The 19,086-nt window shown below is 45.2% G+C and overlaps 1 protein-coding gene and 1 long non-coding RNA gene across 2 annotated transcripts in view; one reads left to right on the top strand and one right to left on the bottom strand.

Moving 5' to 3' along the window:
- The window catches only part of PTPRT (protein tyrosine phosphatase receptor type T), a 444,327-nt gene extending 440,616 nt beyond the window's left edge, over positions 1-3,711 (bottom strand). The window contains exon 1 of the mRNA XM_068207489.1: positions 3,430-3,711. Within this exon, the coding sequence (XP_068063590.1) occupies positions 3,430-3,499 (70 nt within the window). The 5' untranslated portion in view covers positions 3,500-3,711. The remainder of the gene's footprint in view (positions 1-3,429) is intronic.
- Positions 3,712-11,896: 8,185 nt separating this feature from the next.
- On the top strand, positions 11,897-17,226 carry LOC137483949 (uncharacterized). The gene is made up of 3 exons (XR_011004686.1): positions 11,897-12,090; positions 15,486-15,663; positions 17,075-17,226. It is a non-coding gene; the product is annotated as an uncharacterized lncRNA (long non-coding RNA).
- The last annotated feature ends 1,860 nt before the right edge of the window (positions 17,227-19,086 follow it).

The raw sequence follows: 19,086 nt of genomic DNA, 5'->3' as shown, positions 1-19,086 counted from the left end.
CAATTAAACAAGAGAAGCAGAGCTCAGGGACTTGCAGGAGGGTGGATGGTTAAAAAGGGCTCTGCAATTGTAAAAGAGAAGGATTATCCCTCAGAGATTCACAAACGCCTTTATACACACGGTGACCTTTCGTTGCCGCTGTCGAAAGAGGCAGTTTCACAACACCACCTTCTTAGGATTAATTGTTTATGTATTAGAAAACAAATCGAGCCAGGCGGGGATAAAAATAAAGTGGAATTGTGGTACTAACAGCTCCCCAGAGGGAGAGAGAAGTGATTATTGAGTTAAATGGCCGCATTGTTAACAACTGCCACACAGAGCAGCTCGCTCGGAAAGGCCCGTTTTTCATCGCCAATTTACTGACAGCAAAACCTGAGCAAATTAACTCCTACTAAATTAAGGCTTCCCCCAAAAATTTCCTTGCAGTTTGCTCCCTTTTCATCTTCCCTCCTCGCTGGACCAGCCCTGTGTAATGAACTCTCAGCTGGCGCAACTTTGCGATGTGGCAGCAGCCTTTGGGAACGTTCCAGCTCTGCCAGCAAAACAAGGAGCAGGACGGGGGGAAATTAAATTAGGCACTGCCATCAGAAGAAAAACAAGTGTTAAATAACCTGGTGTTCAGGTCAACAGCCCCCACGTAAACCCTCTGTCCTACTTTCCCCCCTCGGATGCTTTTTCACAGCTGCAAATGACTTTAAGCTCTCAATTTATCCCCCTGTTGTGCTAAAAATCCTCACAAAACAGAAAATAGCAAAATGTGCGGCAGCTGCAGGAATACCCCACATGTTCTGGTGGGAGAAAAACTGCACACGGACTTTCAGGAGAAGAACTTCCCAGTAAGTAATGCTCTTCCAGTTCCAAAATCCTGAAAGAACATGGTACCGCTATCATTACCTGGTGCTACTTCTGTGTCGGGCACGGAAAAGTAAAGCATTTAAATTAGCAGCTGACCCTAGAGCTGATAAAAAGTTTAGAACCGCGAAAAGCATAATGTTGAGTTACAAATAAATACAGAGACTGCAGGGAAGGGGAAATAATTGTTGGGGACAAGAGTTATAAATAGCGTGATCGAGAAATTACATGAAGAAATGAGTGGTAGCTAGCTCCCTCAGGATGAAACGAGGTATTCCAGGGAGAAACCATGAGCATTCTGCTGTCTCTTTGTAGAATTCCTAATTTTACTTTGGGGATAATACAAAGCAGCAGCAGCTGTGCAAATCGGGTAGGAACTGATTACATTTCCTCTTGACTTGTACCTTTCCTATTTCCTAGTCCAGCGATCACTTAAGAAAATAAGTTTATTTTTAAAAAACCCAGCCAACAACTTGCAGAGTGATTTTTCGGGATGTTTAACAAAAGGCTGCTGTATAAACGCAGTAGTCTTTGAAAAATAAACGGAGACGGCAGGTATTTGCATCCTAAAAGTTATGGAGAGAGCACCACCTGATGGAAGATGCGGAAAGACACCGATGGCATTAACTGGGGCCACTCCGAACTTCACGGAATTTTCAGGGACAAAGTGCACCTGCAGAATTTTGCTTTTTACCATACCAAAAAAAAAATAAAATAAAAAAAAATAAATCAGCTACAGGGACACAGCCCAGGCCGATACACTTCACAGCAGATTCATTTTACGCATAGAAAAATTTATCATAATTTCAGTACTACAAGCAGCTCAGAAAGCAGTTACTAAAATCTGGATGATAGGACGCACACTCAAGTAGGAGGGAGAAGGGGATACTAATGATTAAAAAAACCCTCACTGTTACTATTTCCACTGAACTGATAATTAAAATATTTCATGGCTTTCCTAAAAATAATTGAAATACGTTAAATTTTCATGCGTTTAGCTCATATTACATTATCTCCCTCAAATACAAAGCGTCTTCTGCCCCCTTAAAACTTTGCTATTTTCACAAACACTTTTCTTTCCAAGCATCTGGCTAAATGATTCATCAAAAGCCCAGGATCTGATCACAATTGATATGACAAGTGTCAAGAACACGAAAACAGTTGGAAGGGAGAGAAAAGAAGGGGGGGAAATAAATAGCTCCACATATTGCTTACTCAAGGAAGCAGTTATTTAACTAGGTTAGCTTTCCCAGCCTCTCTAATAAATCTGTGCTTTGTGCAGTTGCCTAGCAATGTAAACACGCTCCCGGTGGTGTCAAAGGCAGCCGGGGTGATGACAGCACCTCCTCGGGCGAGGGGCTGCCCGGCCCTTCCCAGCCAGCCCCGTCCCTGCACCCAGCCTGCACCCAAGGGCTCGGGGCAAGGTGGCCACGGTGCTCAGCATCTCCGACACGCCACTGCTGCTGCTTTAAAACAGCGAGACAGAGTCATCCGAGCAGCTTCGAGTCACAAAAACCTTCTTGTGTTTGAGATCAACTCAACTTAGTTTCGTGCCTCCAGCACACCTAAGTCGCAGGCAATGAGATACATCCCCTTGTTAAGCGACATAGCACAGGGAAATTTTACTCGTCCTAAACATACAGGTAGTTTAAAACACTTTTTTTTTTTCCCTTCTCAAGAGAGAAGAAAGCTATAACTGCTTATCTTTTATCATAAGCACAAACTACAGTAAAAAATTAACGTATTGCAAGACCCAGGAGAAAAACAAGATCCATGTAGCTTTGGATTACCTACAGAATAGCACAGGAGGAGAAAGCCAGCTCTATAAGCACCTGTCATCTTCAAGTAATTCAAACTATGCCTAAAGGAACTCGTAGGAGTGGGAAAATAGACGGCTACTATTACTGTACACATGCCAGGGAGCAAAGTACTCCTTAACATCAGCGACAGAGAAAGTGACAATTGGGAAGGAGCCGATCCGAGTGGCTGAGCCCCCCGAGAAAGTTCCTGGAGCTGTGACATGCAAGTGGTGGAACAGCTGCCACTAAACTTCCCTGAGCAAGCCCAGACCCCTTCGCCTGACCGGAGAGGAAAGGCAGCGGCTCCCCCTGCGCTGCACATCCCGCAGGAGCCAACTCCTGCCTTGGGCTCGCAAACGCTCTTTACCACCAAAAAACGCCTCACGTATCGCGAATCCTAGAATAAAGGCGATGCTGTCACCTCTTGCCACACACAACTTTCGCGGGAGCGAGCCTCCCCGGCCCCTGTCTGATTCCTGCCCCCGTCCCGGCGGGACCCCGCGGAGCCCCGCACGGCCGGGCAGAGCCCCTCGCATCCCATCCCCGGCGCCTTCGCGACCGGCGGGTACCGAGGCTGCTCGCTGCCGCTGGCCAGCGCCTTCCGAGGCGCCTCCATCCATCCCCTGCCGCTCCCCGGATGGCACCGCGAGCTCCCTGCGAGGCCGCGGGGCTGGAGGCACGGACGAGGCGAAGAGTTCGGGCTGCCGGGAGAGCCGCCCGCCACCGGGGTACCCGGGGGATGCAAGAGCGGGGCACCGGCCGGGCGGGCATCACTCACCTGGGAAGACCTGTCCGTCCGCCCTGGGCAAGAGCTGCAGGAAAAAGACGATCGCGGCGACGCCGGTCATCCTTCCCCGGAGTTCACCTGCCCTCCCCGCTGCCGCGGAGCCGCTGTCTCCCCGCCAGTATCCCCCGCATTGGTGGCTCTGCGCGGCGGCGGCCCCGGCAGCCGGAGCCGCGGTGCTGCTCGGCGGAGCCGCCGGAGTGGCGGCGGGCGGGGAGCGCAGCGGGGCGGGCGGGAGGTGCCCCCCGAGCCCAGCGCCGGCCGCGCCCGCGCAGAGCCGGCCCCGCTGCCCCGCCGCGGCGGGGGCACCCCCGGCCCCCTCCCCCGGGGGAGCGGCTGCCTCCGCGGCCGGCGGGGAGGGCAGGTTTCGGGGTGCTCGATGCCTATTCAAGCCCGGCTGCGCGCACGCACAGCGCCCCGCGGTAGCGGCTGGAGCACAGCATCGCGCGGCGCAGCCAGGTTTGCTGCTCCTGCCCTGGCTCCAGCGGGGATGGCGAGGCAGCGCAGGGGCTGGCGTTAAACGGAGGGCTGGGATTGGGGGTGGGATTGGGGCCGGCAGCGGCGCGGGGATGGGATAGGATGGAGGGAGCGACCCTCTGCTGGAGCCAGGGGGAGGTAGGCCCCCCGAGCCCCGCCGTTTGATGGGGCGGCTGCTACGAGCAGCTCACGGGCACCTACAGCTGAAAACAGTAATTTCCATCCTGATTCACTTTAGTTTCGGGAGTTCACTGCTGAACACCGAGCCACACCGCGCCCTGGGCACTCCTAGGAGTTAGGCACAAGCAGGGAGACAATTCCGGGCACAATTCTAAGAATTACTGTCTATAGGTAACGTCTTGACCCAAAATGCTAAGAGTGGGAGGAAAGCCGAGGCCCCGACTAGGGATCAGGTCAGTCTGGCTCAGTCACCGGGGCTGGAATTGGCACAGGAGAAGGAGAGCCGTGACCGCCCGGACACAGCAGCTGTCGCCCAGCCCGCAGCGGGCAGTGCAGCGGCGCGGGCGGGCCGCCGCTGCCGGCCGCAGCCGAGCCCGGTCCCTGCGGGCCCCGCTGCCCGCGGTGCTCCCGGGCTCGCCCGCGGCTCCGGCGCTGCCGGGCCCGAAGGGGGCGGTGTTGGACCGGCGGCTGCCCCGGGCACGGCCCGCGCTCCGTCTCCAAACCACGGCGGGAGCGCCGATGTGGGTTTGAAACAACCGGCTGGCGTTTCACTTTAAATACTACGAAAGCGCCGGAGACGTATAATTACCGGAGTATGGAAGTTTCTTAGGGGCCGGGATGACCTCAGGACTCAGCCTGCTGGGATAATCAGAAATTTCTTCACTGAAAGAGTTGTCAAGCACTGGAAAAGGTTGCCTTGGGGAGATTTAAAAGGCACGTTGGGTGTGGCACTTGGCGCATGGGTTGGTGGTGGGCTTGGCACTGCTGGGTCAATGTTCTTAGAAGGTCATTTCCAACTTGAACTATGCTATGGTTCTGGAGTAACCACTGAAGAACTGCACATTCGAGTCCTTGGCTGCAAGAGCACCACCCTGAGAGCCAACAGAGGCAGCATCAGTTTGCAGCAAATACTCCCCCTTCAGCTGTTCACAGCCTCAGCCAGAAATGAGCTTGCGAGGACCCTGTATCTCAATAGAGAAAGGTTTGGGTTGGAAGGTGGGTTTACAGATGACCCAGTGCCAGCCCTGCCATGGGCAGGGACACCTCCACTACCCCAGGGTGCTCCAAGCCCCATCCAGCCTGGCCTTGGACACTTCCAGGGATCCAGGGGCAGCCACAGCTTCCCTGGGCAGCTAAATCCTATGCCCAGCCCTAAAACCCCTCCAATCAATGATGTGTGACCCACTCTTTAGGTGTCAGCATCATGTCAGAAATTAAGGCATGCCTCTATCTTTCATTCACCACAGAGACAATCACAAACAAGTATAATTGTAGATGAAGGGAGAGCAGAGAACAGAACAACAAGAAGAAAACCTCACTAAGTAATCTGCTAGGCAGCAGAAAGGATCCAGCCAGCACAGTAGACATAGAAACCACTGGAATAATTCTTAGATCAGTGCAAATTGCCAGTGCAAAGAACAGAAAGTCTTGAAACATAGGGATGGTGCTGGTAAGAACAGTTGTAAAAAGCAAACTCTAAAGTTGTTTTCATATAAACTAAAAGGGAATAAACAGAAGCAAGTCTGGCTTTCATGTTCAGAATGACAAAAGAATTGGTGAGCCAAGTGACTTCCTGAGGTCCAAGGATCTCAGGGAGTTAAAAGGAAAGAAACTTAATACTTCTTATAGAGGACATTTTCAAACCAAGAAGTCTGCATCATAAGCAAGGGGAAGGGTGGGAGGGAAGATCTAGATGGAGAAGAAAGGTTAGAAATAAATTGCCTACAAGAATCTAGGAAAAAACTGACAAGAGACAGCCACCCTGGACAGTAAATAGCGCAAAGGCAAGCATTAGGCTGAACTAAAATCAGGCTAAAACTTTATAAAGGATTGTCTGAACGCAAAGTGTTGTGAGAAAGGACAACAAAGAATATAAGATGCAGGATGACTGCAGCAAGAACAGGATAAACTACAATTAGGCAGACATAAGCACAAAATCCTGAAGTCTGAAATTATTCCAGTTAATGACAAAGTCAATAGATATTTGTAACCCAGGAGGATTGAAATAGTCTTCCAGAAAACAACAGCATCTTTGAGGACTAGATATATAGTGGTGGGCTGAAATCCAGCTATTAAAAGAAGTTGTAAGGCTGGAGAAGGGAAATGAGAAAACATGCTGCAGATAAGGAATGTGTAATTTAAAAATAAAGAGCCATGCCATCAGTATAACTCATTTACAGCTAAGGGAGCTCCTGAAATTCAAACAGAGCCATAATGTTGGTTCATAAACCAGCAAGCAAGACAGGGACAAGTTGTGCTCTAAAACTCAGGTGCTCACCAAGCAGTGATGCACACAAAAGTTTTTATAATAGGTGGCTTTGGAGCTGGCATGAAGAATTAAAACCCCTACAAAAGGGTCTTGTCAGACTTCTACATTCCAGGGCTAATATGCATTACATGACATTTTCTAAAAATGGCAAAAAAAAAAGTTCTGAGTCTGATCCCATCCTCATGTACAACACCACAGATGATTTTGCTGTTACTAATGACTCTCAAGTGGCTTAAAAAAGAAAACATTGACATAAACTGAAGTTTTTTTGAGCTTGTCACTTGAGGCTTCTTGACTCTGTAAAACTGTTCCCTCACTGGGTCAAAAAAGACAAAAAAAAAAAGTCTTTGTTTTCCAGGGACAATCTGTACCACTTGTGGTAAGGAAAATGAAGTGCTAAACAACTGAAGGCACTGTCATGTTAGGAGAGCTGATGTATTTAATCAAGGAAACACATTAAACAAGATCAGCTCACAAAACTGATTCAATCCGTGTGTTTTTGAAGTATTTCACAAAAAAAAAAAAAAGTTACTATGTAATTATCCAATCTTACTACCAGGCTAGAATGGGAAGTTAGAGGAACTCCTGCAGTGTGCACAACATCTCACAGCTCCAGCACAAAGCTGACTCACAGACCACAGCCAGGCTGCCTCTGCTACAGACATCACAGCTCCTCTGCCTGGAAATGAGTACTCCACAGCCCATGTGCTTTTTTTGAAGGGTAGGAAAACATCTTTTTGCAGTTTTACAGGATTCTTTGAGGGTACACAGGTCCCCAAAACACAACTCTCCCTCAAGTCTTGCTATAGGCAGAGTCCTAGAGGTACAGGAGAAGCTTCATTCCACACACCAGTGGATGCTTAAAGAGAACCTCAGCTTTGAGAAGTTCGGTACTCACCAAGATCACTCAGCTCAATACAGCAAACTCTTTTTTTGCAAGCAGTAAATAGGTACTTACAAATAAATAAGACAACTTACACTTTTCATTACAGAGCTTCCTATTAGGCAGCATTCTGGTTAAAAAACAGGATTGATGGGTGAAAGTTTTAGGTAAACTTCAATGAGTAGATTAAAAGTTTCCACTTCCTTATATTATGCACTGAAAGTTTGGGTCTAGAATACGATCTGTTGAGCTTTTGTTGTCATGGTATTAAAGTAAGGAAACTTAACACCTCAGGTCATTCTCCTGATACCATTTGCAACTTCACCATCTGCCTTCCTGATTACAATTTTTTATTATTAAAAACAAAACTGTGTCTCCAGTACTGACTTCACTTCTTTGTGCAGATTCATCCATTTCTATAATACATATGTCCACATCCAGACATGCCATTGCCACAGGAAAAATAAACCCACACCACATCTGTGCATAAATTTAACCACTGCGGAGTTAATAATAAGCCAGCTCAGTGAGCATTAGGGAGAAGACCTCTACCCAGTTCTTTGCACCCTGCAAGTGGGGCCTTATCTGTTTTTCCACTCCCACCAAGTAATCAGCACAATTACAGATAATTATGGGCTCAAATACAGAGCCCAGCTGCTTTTTCCAACCTGGTTACAAGTTGAAATCATTAATCGATGTCACACACATTGGCATTGATCTCTCATGCATTATCCTCATTAATAAGTTTCTTCCTTTCTGAAGATAAAGAAATTAACTACCAGCCATCAATTATTCAGAAATACAAGTTCACCTTTAGACACGAGCACAATGACACCTTCTGGGAAATGCTAAAAGGACCTGGATCTAGCAGTTTATTTTAACAATGCTGGATCATGGAAAAGCAATCTATTAATACCATAAGCAGACACATGTAAATAGAAAGGTACAGCAAGGAGGCAACATCTGAAAATGTCAAACAGCCCAGCAGTTCTTCATTAGCAGCAAGTCTTGAATTTAAACTTCATCTTCCCATATAACAGAATAATAGTCAGAGGAGCTTGATAAGCATCTTTCTAAAAGAAAGCACAGCTTTCCGTGGGTGTAGCTGAATTTATAGATCACAATTAATGAAATTCCAGAGACAGCTGTAACACACAATGTTTACCTTGCCTGGCTCTACTTCACTACACCTGGCTGAAGAGCAGAAGGGGCAGCACCTGGCTCCTTGTGCTGGCTGCAGACTCGGGGTGGGTGGAACCTGCACTGGGAGAGGGGATATTCCCTCTGGAAAACACCTGGTTGTGCCCAGTAGGGAAAGCTCTCATATGCAGCCTGAGATGGCAGGGACAGAGAAATCAGAACCAGGCTAAAGGGAGCCCGGGCCAGCAGCATTGCAGATCCACAGGCAGGCCTAGGAGGGAGAAGAGAGGATTTTCTGAGCAGCAGGAATAGCTGGTGCAGCATTTGCACTGTGCTGTTCCATGGGGGACAGGCTGGGCACCGACAGATTGCTCAGCCAACCTTTTATTTCTATTCAATATTTTTAAGATCCCTCTGAGCTCTTCACCATTATCCAAAGTTTGCAGTTCTTGCAGTGCCAGCTGTAAGTTATTGTCAAGGCAAAGCACAACAGAGGGATGTCAGTGTCATTGCTGCCACCTTCTGACTCACTGAGACCTCGAGTGCATTTCCCTGCACAGAATATTTCCCCACTAATCCTATTCTTTTTAGCTGTTCCCAAAGCACTGAGCAGGTAAAACTCCTGTTTTACCCAAGTTCCATCATGTACCATAATACATCTCAAGTTCAAGTGCTTGATGCTGCTCACTTTTCTCATTGAAAGCTTCCATGCAAGTTTTGCCTGATATAAAATTAATCTGAATTAACACTATGAAGTGGGGATCTGGATGATATTTGCATCATCAAGCGGGTGCTCTGCACAGCTTTCCAGAGGATGCTGCCACTGAAAGGGGAGATAAGGGCCTTTTCATCAGCCACAAGGAACAGGACAGCTCCTCCAGGCAGGGGACATGAATTTGTTGCTACTTAACTCAGACAATTCAGAGATTCCACTTCCAATAGGAAACATCAGCAAGACATCTGAAAGTGATATTCTATCTTTGTATCTGCTGGGATTCAGAAATAACTACTGTATTTGACAGGTGTAAGGAAGGGAGCATACCAGTTAAAGATCACTCCAAGCCCAGTTTCTGGAGCAGGCAATGGCATGAATGAAAAAATGACTAATTCTAAAAACTTAGAAGTATCTTGATTTTTTTTTTAGGGGTAGAAGGAAAAATAAACAGCTGTGACAATCTTAAATCCAGCTAGCATATCTGAAAGTCATTTTTCCCCCACATACATCAAGCTCAGTACGACAAATTACAGACACTTATTCCACTGCCTCACTCTGTCTTCCTTCCCAGAAACTGCAGAATCCTGATTTGGAAGCTGAAAAAAAAAAAAAAAAAAAAAAAAAAAAACCAAAAAAAAAACCACACCACCCACCAAAAAACCAACAACAACTAAAAAAAAACCAAATAAACAAAACCAAAAAAATTATAAACCATTTAGGTTAAGAAATGAAAAATGGCAGAGTTGTCTCAATCACTCCAGCTTGTGAAACTTTGGAAAGCACAGTTTGTCAGAAAGGAAAAGCCAGAGATGTTCAACACTTCATACACACGTGAACCCACAGCAGGTTTTTCACTTCTATTTTGCAGATATAAAATCAGAACCTGTCACTACGTGGATGTACCCCAGAAGTACAGAGTAGAGATAAGTAGGAAAAATTTCTACATCCACTGGGTAGTCAGGCATTGGAATGGGCTGCCCAGAAAGTGGGGGAATCACCATCCCTGCAAGTGCTCCAAAAATCCTGTGGATGTGGCACTGGGGACCTGGATTAGTTCAACATGGTGGTGCTGCTGTGTTGACACAGTTGGACTTAATGACCTTTAAACGTCATTTCCAACCTCAGCAATTCTGTGATTGCAACTTCTCTAGAAGGTGAAAGAGGCCCAGAACATTGGGAATTACTTTAAAAGTAAACCAGTTCTGTTAAAATTTATGACAATGTGCATTAGCTCAGAGTAAAACCATAAATTGTTCCCTTATTTTCTCCTGAGCTGCACCCAGGGGATTTGAGCCCACATAAAGAAAGCAGCTGAGCATTGGCAGGAGGTGGAAGCCTTTCTTCTTCCTGCACAGCACACAGAGCACCAGCCCCTGCAATGTGCCAATGACTAGTGACTAAAGAGTGACATCCATTATGCACTCATTCAGGAAAACATGGATGTTTTCAAGTAAACTACATGGAAAACTTGCAAATTCCACAACTCCCGTTTTTAATGGATTGCTCATGAAGCTTAGCTAATAAAATCTACAGAGAAATTTATAAGCTAACATAATGATAGCAAATATTTTTTGTTAGGAATTTGTAGCAGTGTTACAGCCAAGCATAAACTTTATCAGTTATTTGGAAAATATAGAGTGCCATAAAATAAAAGTAATTAGAATTAATGTATCTTCACTCTCCCCCCATCAAAAAATATCACTTAATTCCTCTTCAAGACATAGCCATTCATCAGGGTTCATTAAGGCCATATTTCCCTCTCAGTGCTGTGTCATTAACAGTCATTAGCAGAGGAGGCAGGAACACAGTGTCACACAGCAGAGCCTCATCAGCTTGGGAAACCAAGGAGCAATCTCCTCCTCCTCCGGCCAACTCGTGTTAGGGACAAAGGGCCTGTAGGAAACACAGCTCCAGCCACCCAGTCCTTCACTATTTAATTCAACTTTCCCTCCTCCTTTGACCATCCCATCCCATGGCAAAGTCCATCTAAAGGTGTTTAGGTGAACAATTAGCATTTGTAGACAGCCTCAAGACTTGCACACGGGTGCAAGGCCTCCCCCCTACATTTCCCACATGATGGTTCTTCATCTTCCCTATTCAGGAGCCTGAAACCTCCCGTAAAGCCAAGCTCACCAACCCCCCTGGCCCTGCCATTGCAGTGGCCAACTCATGGGGCCTCTTGGACCAAAACAGACCCAAATCCTGGGGAATGGAGGCAAGGACTGCTCATATTTCTCTTTTCCTAATAATGTTCTCCTAGAGGCTGTATTCTGGCTTTGCCATAGTCAGCACCATCAGCAGATGCAAGATATCCTACAGTAAGGACTTGCCTTTCTGTGCAAGCCTGTATTCCCCACTGAATTCCTATAGCTATCCTAAATGCAGCCTGTAGAAATAAAACTCAATAGCTGACAGCTGGCCAAAGTCACAGAATCCCCAAATGGTTCAGGTTGGATGGAAACTTAAAGCTCATCTCATTCCATCCCCCTGCCATGGCAGGGACACCTCCCACTGCCCCAGATTTCTCCAAGCCCCATCCAGCCTGGCCTTGGACACTCCCAGGGATCCAGGGGCAGCCACAGCTTCTCTGGGCACCCTGTGCCAGGGCCTCCCCACCCTCACAGGGAAGAATTTCTCCCCCTTGTCCTGTCCCTGCAGAGCCCCTCTCCAGCTCTCTTGGAGCCCCCTTAGACACTGGAGTGGCTCTGATGTCTTCTGGAACCTTCTCTTCTTCAGACTGAGTAACCCCAGGCCTCACAGGAGAGGTGTTCCAGTCCTTGGAGCATCTTTGTGAGTCCAGGAGCTTCCCTTCCCATGGCAGACCAGTGAACAGAGGTGGCCATCAGATACCAAAACCTTTCAGTGGACCACTTGCAGTATTTTAAGACTGGACTTGATAAGGCTTGAGAGCTCCCTAGTTCAGACAAGTGTCATGTGAATAAATCTGTCTTTGCAGCTTCCTAAACAATCACATAAAGTGCCTTTGCCTCAGTAAGTGCGTGTAAAGCAATCAAGACCTGATATGATAACCAAATGTTTCTCTAATAGTAATTATGATTCTTTGAAAAAACACTCCTCTAACAGTAATTTATTTTCTACTTGAAAGCCAATCTTGCTAGTTATTAGATATTCTCCTTCCTATCACAATCAGTAAATTATTAAAGAGCTGACCAGGCTTTGTTTTAAAATTATTCTCTTATGAAGCTCCCTGATATATTTACCCTGAATACTGAATGATTTTGAGGCCTCTAAGGACCCATGAATGATTTCTATTTACTACCTTTAGCAAAAAGCCTGTGTAATTAGCAGCAGGAATTTCACTTGAATCACAGCTACTGCTGATATTTCCAGCTCACTTACACAGAGTCTCTTGAAAAAAATAATAATTAAAAAAAAAAAAAAAAAAAACCAACAACACAAAGCTTTAAGCTTTTGATGGGAGAAAGCATTTTAGCCTGGGAAGTTACTAAGTGGCTGTGCATTCAAAGATGTGTGAAGAATCAATCCCCTACTGGGAACCTGGCAAGGCTCTCAGTGCTCAAACCATCAGCTTTCCCACCTAACAGAAAACAGCATTTGAGAGAGTTCTCTGGAAGCCCCTTACCTCATTTCCAGCCCTCCTGCTATGGCAGTGTGTGGCTATCACACTCCCACTCAAACCAAGTGCACAAAGTCTCCTGATTATCTACATGTCATGTAGGCACACCTAAACTTTTTAAAGTTTCTTTTTCAGCTACCATCTTTTTATGCATATTCAAGTACCTTATGATAACTGTGCTGAGCAGAGCAGCATCATTATCTTCATTTGGCAGACAGGAAAACAGGGGTCAAGTTCTGCCAACACACTGAAGAGGTGCAGAGCAGAACTAGTTTTAGAATTAAAACATGAAATTAATACCCTGTCATCAGTATCCTTATGGCTCACAGCAGTCAAACAAAACCCATGGATGGGAAACTTGGTGAATAATCAGAGTTTCCTTTCAAAAGCCCAGCTTTTAGTAAAAATATATGGAAAGGTTTCAAGTATTTTTTTAAACCAATTTCAGAGTCCAACGTGCTTGATTCACTTACAACAATGGGTTTGTGCAGCAGTCCTGCCACCTCCCAAGAGCAGCTTATTCCAGAGCTGGATGCCCAGCCTGGCTTCAAACCCCCCAGACTGCAGTGCCAAAACTGGCTTTCCATTCGCCCTGAGCAAGAATTGCATTAAAGCAGCTGGTTTACCTGCTGAAATATTCCACTAAACAAAATCCATGAAAACCCCACGCAACCAGAGTCACAAAGGAGCTAAATGGAGCCAAGAATTCCACAAATACATGTAAAAATCGGTGTTTGTACAAAGATTTGTGAATTTATTCAGTGTTTGTTGCACTTTTTCTATTCCTGTAAGTATCCAAAGGCTATGCTGCTGTTTGAAACCACTGAGCCCAGGACACTGACACAGGATTGCCACCCGTTTGGGTGGATGCAGGACTGAATTCAGACTGGGCACCTAAACAGAAAACAGCACCCTCAGCTGAGATTTCACCTCACCTTTAATTTAAAAAGAACCGGCCTACCACCAAATCTCCAGCAAGCCCTCATACATTAAATATCCATGTAAGACACCACTGTACTAAAATCAAGATCATAAAAACCTACCCCAAAAAACCCCGCAAACCCAGTCTACACCATAAACTCTACAAACCATACAACCATACCAACTGCACACCTTACCAACAAAACCCACCTTGATATGCATCAAGTCTCAAACCATAGTTTAGATTTTTATAGGGCTGGGGAATTTAGGAGTGTTTTTTGTTGTTTTAAAATCAAAACAGCATATATCCAATTCTTCTTGGTATAGCACCACCAAATTCTGCTTCACCAGAAGTAAAAAAAAATTGGTCCAGAAATTCTCAGGCTGAGAATTCTAGTTCCATATTCAATGTTTTTGTAGCTGAAGTAATTGCTTTCTGCTAGGGCCAGAAATAAACCTGTTCAGTCTGCAGTAAAAGCAATATCTTAACAAGTGAAATTGTAAAAAAACAACTTCCAAAATCTGTGTAATCAGGGAAATCTCACATGGGAATCTCAATTTACTAATTGCCAGACATGTTCAAGTGGCTTCCAGTCAGGAAGTGTTTCACCTCACCCTTATTGCTTGGGCCAGGACTGGATTTTCCCTCCTTCAGCCCTCTAAGCAGACCTGCCCCTGGGAAAATGGGGGGAAAAATGAAATGCAGGTTATGTAGTCCAGCACTTTCATGTACATGACACCCCCATTACACCCTCTCATAGCTTTCCCAAAGTCCTGGTTAATACTATTGAAGTTTCCCTTACATGACAGGTGAACTATTTTTAGCCTTAAAGCTTAAGCAAGGCAAAGATTAAATTTCACTGTCCATGTCATACAGCAACAACACAGCTCATACAAGGCAGAAGTCTTCAGCTCTGCTTCCCTCTGCAGATAAACAGACAAGATTTCCTCTGAACTTGAGGGTACAACTATAGCAAAGTTTATAAAAATCCAGTTCACTCAGCAAGAACATCAAATTAAGCACTCCCAGTGATTACAAGCTGGTCCAACCTGAGGTCTCTTCAATATTTACTATCTCTCCCCCTCCAAATCCTAAATAACCACATCCCTGAAAATAAGAAGGATACAGCATCAGGCCCAGAACTCAATCCAGTTCTGGCTGGCACACATTTTGTGCTCTGTGGTGTTGGGTGTTACACAATTCCACTTCAGCACCAAAACCCAACAATTTCTACAAGTGGATTGTTACAATTTTGTTAGAAATACCAAAGGTAGTTTCTCTTACAAAGTCAAGAGCACTTACGTATATTCATGGCTCTTAGAAAAAAGAAATCAGACTGGGAGTTTAAAGAGACACAAAGGTAGCATTAAGCTTCCAATAAATCCCAGTGAATTTAAAATTCATTCCCTTAGGTGGCACTAAAAAAAAACTTTAAAGTTGATTTACTCTAAAATAAGCATCAGATCTCATTGGCTGAATCACAGGTGGCTCACAAGCAATAGGTCAGTCCCAGAGTTGCACCAATGCTCAGTTGTCTGAGGAGGTTTATCCTTATCACCTCTGATGGGGTTAACAAGGAGCCAATATTCCTCACAGCAGGAGATGGGAAACTCAGAGATTATTACAAACTAAGAGAGGACAATCAATGGACACAAGACTGTAAAATGGAGAATAACTGATAGAACAATCAAAAGGCACCAGGGAAAACCCACAGCAGAAGGGCTAAGTATGACAAAGAGGTGCTGTTTTAAAGTGTAATGAGATTTTTATCATTGGCATGGGCCCACTGCTGCAGAAGAAGGGCAGAATTATTAATAATGACAGAAAAGTTCAACAAATATTTTTGCATTTGCGTTTTGAGTGAAGGAGGAGGATATACTTGTATCACTTGAGAAAGACAAAGTACTTCATGCTGCAGCTGCAATCAAGAACAACTCGAAGGATAACAACAGGAACTCGCTGAAAGCACCCTGGGACATGGTTGACATGCTGGTGCTAATTTTAATACATCTCTGAAGACTGATAATATCATACCAATATCCATGTAAGGCAAGGGAAGTGACTCAGCTGCACAAAAACTGGTTTGCTCTGGGCTAAATCTTAGGCAAAAAAGGAAAAAATGTGTCCAGCTATGTGACTGAGGGAAAGTTAAGGGGCAGGAATTTATAGAAGGTTGGGTTGATATCCCTTCATCAAGCTGACCTTGGCAGATGTGAGGTTTGGAGGCCTTTAAGGTGTTTGATTTAATAATGCACACAATTCCCTAACAGACACTGTAAGCTATAAGGAAATTAAAGCAGAGTAAGGAATAGGGAGTTGATTGCTCCCCAGTGGTTGTCAGGAGCTGTGATCTGACTTTTGTCATGAGCTCTCCAGCAAGGAGCAGCTCAGTGGATCAGGTATCACTGTGTTTATCAGCAGCCTGGGTAAAGCTCAACACCTCCAGTACAAGGGTTTGGTGAACTGGGAGCTGCTGATCAGGAAGGTCTGTCCCAGCCAGCAGCCTGGAGGGCTTCCACAGGGACACATCCACACCCACAACAGGGATTTCAGTGCAATTCCAGGCTGGGCTGCTCTAGAAAGGGCAGGACTATTTATGGATTTGGGAATTCTGGTAAGGGGAGAAGTCGAGGGAGATTAGTGGTTTATACTCTCAGCAACAATACCAATAACAAAGCACAAAACTAGTAATAAAGCACTAATGACCTGTGCAAGTTTAAGGCTTTCCTGGATTTATGAGACAGGAACAGCAGCTCTTTCCACCACTGCACATGACAGATATGGTACCTTTAAAACCAGTGGTCACATTCACTGACAATATTGGGAAAACACAGTAAAAAAAGTCAAGATGCTTTGGAAAGAAGAATATTTGTTTTAGAGCCAGAAAGTGTCTCACAACAGAGAGTAGGCAAAAGATCACTCTGGTTATTTTATCAAAAAGATTGAAAGGGACTTGATTACAAGTGTGTCCTTGGGGAAAAGATACCAGCTCCTAAAGAGCTTCTTAATGTAATAGAGGACAGCATAACAAGGAGTAACGTCTGCAAGGCCAAACCAGACAAGTTGAAGAACTTGGCAAGTTTTCTCCTCTGCCCAACCACAATGAGGGGAAAAAAAAATGAAGTAAACCACAAAACCTCAGCAGCATTATTACCACCACCACCACCCTTAATAAAAAAGTTACACCTCTTGAAGCAGTGAAACAATCATTGGGGATGCTGGAGACCAAACTCACATGGCTGAGCTCTTGGATAAGGCATATTGCGGAATTTATAAAGATGCCTGTCTGCTGAAACAGTGCCAGAAAAATGACAGCACAGGGGTCTCACCTTGATTAACAAAAATCATTTCCATACAACCTTCTCTTAAGAAGCTAAACAGGATCTTTTAATTCTGTATATGGGTTTATTCTCTGCCACAGTTTGTAAACACACACTTTGTCTTCCCTTGCCCAGCATGCAGCTTTTTCAGAGGCAAAACCAAAAGGAGCCCATGACGTTTCTACACCTTCCTGAAGACATATTTTATACAGCTAATACCAACGCAGTGGGAAGGCTCCCCAGAAATGGCAGGTGATAAAGAGCAATGAGAACATAAAAGCTCACTCCTCAGCACTCCCCTGGCTCTCTGCAGTGCCTGCACAGCTCTGCTTCCCCTCACCCATCTCCCCCAAAGCCAGCTCAGGATCTGCCCTGAAAGGCTTCAGCTGAGCCCATGGAGCAGATGCTAACTCACTTAGGTCTCTCACACCTTCCAGGCAGGTCTTGTTTTATTTTACAGGGTATTTTGAGTCTCTCATAGCATCTTTCATCTGAAAGGCTCAAGATAAATTGCAATGAATAAGCACAGAGATAGCTATTCACGTACCTTTGTTCTCCAAATTCCCTCTATTCAAACCGGGACTGAGGAAAGAGATTGCAATTCTAGGAACACAATTTGGTAGGCTAGAAGCTCCTCTCACCAGAACTGAGCCTTGATCAATCATTCCTTCCTGTCTCTCTCAGCCTTCAGCTGGGATGTTGCACAAACCAAGTTCCAGGTAGGAGCAAGTCAGTAATGTCAGCGAGATCCTACTGTTTGCAGTGCTGGAGAAAGTTCCCAGAATGCCAGCACTGACCTGCAGAGACTTTATTCATTCCTAAAGATGCTAAAAAACAGCATGAAAACACCTGAGCCTCCACCTGTAAGGCCCCTGCTTTCAGCAGAGCTGGAATCACCCGTGATGAACAATTAGGTTTCCAGCTGCTTTGCAGGGCTCTCCAGATCCACAGAGTATTTCAGATGCATCTCTAAAACAGTTTAACATGCCTGTTATCACAGGCACTGCTACTGCAAGAAGTTACAGGATATACAAGTTAAAATAACTGGCAAATTAGTGACAAATATGAGAACAGTCCCTGTGACAGCTCAGCCACTTAGACTTGAATACGTTACACTTCAGTGGACAGTCAAGAAAAAAAGTATTTCTGAATTCTTTTTAGAACCCCATAAAAATCCACTACTCTTTCAACAGATACCTCACCAGGGGTACAAAAAGTTCTGCTTGCCATTAGCCATTTATGCCACCCAAATTAACAGTAATTGACTTAGAAAAGGCAATTTACATTTCCAATTGCTCTAGGAAGCAAATCTACACTTTGGTCAGTACTTGACTGATCCCATTTCCTCAGAAAATTTGCATTTCAGACACACTCACCACTCCCCGCACCCAGAGCTAAGGTGCTTTGAATGAAAGCACTCATTTCAAACCTTCTTGTAGCCAGAGGTGTGCCTGAGGTCAGCAAGTTGAGGGACACTCTTAAAACCCCTTATCTTGGCCCAATACTTGAAAGATATTCAGCAAACTAGTGAATTAGAGGAGGATAAACCAGGCAATTATTCTGGGATAAATCCCAGCCGCCCTAACTTGTGCTGACTTCCTGAACTCCCACTTGAGACGAGCTCATCTGATTGAGCCCACAGTGATGGATTCCCACAGTGCCACCAGCAAGGGCAAACGGGCTCCTTCTGGAAAACCCAGCACACAACCTGCTTCTCCCAGGTCACCCCGATGCCAGCAAAGAAACAGCCAGCAAGTACAGGATTTGATGGGAACAACAGTAAAATGGCAATGCTGGGTGAATCCAGGGAGAGAAAACTCTCTGTGGAATGTGGGCAAGAATCTGGGCTCCACCAGAGCTGCTGTATCTTTAATTATTGTCCCCACATAAAAAGCAGCAAGATAAGTCATCAGTTAAACTGGCAGAGCTTATAAAAAGCAAAAGTACATTAAAATATAAATTATAAGGACAATGAAAATATACCATGCATGGTACATGGAATCATTCAGCATCCTCTAAAAAATCATCTAAATAAGCATCAGGAACGCTGAAGAGTTACAATTCAATGTAATCCATAAAGAGACATTAAGTTAGTTGTGCTTACAGTCTGTGAAGAAAGCAGTTAAGATTCCCAGGCTCACATCCAG

Source organism: Anomalospiza imberbis, chromosome 17 (assembly GCF_031753505.1).
Source record: "Anomalospiza imberbis isolate Cuckoo-Finch-1a 21T00152 chromosome 17, ASM3175350v1, whole genome shotgun sequence".
Lineage (NCBI taxonomy): Eukaryota > Metazoa > Chordata > Aves > Passeriformes > Viduidae > Anomalospiza > Anomalospiza imberbis.
The sequence above is the reverse complement of the archived record's forward strand: the minus strand, read 5'-3'. Positions and strand labels throughout refer to the sequence as shown.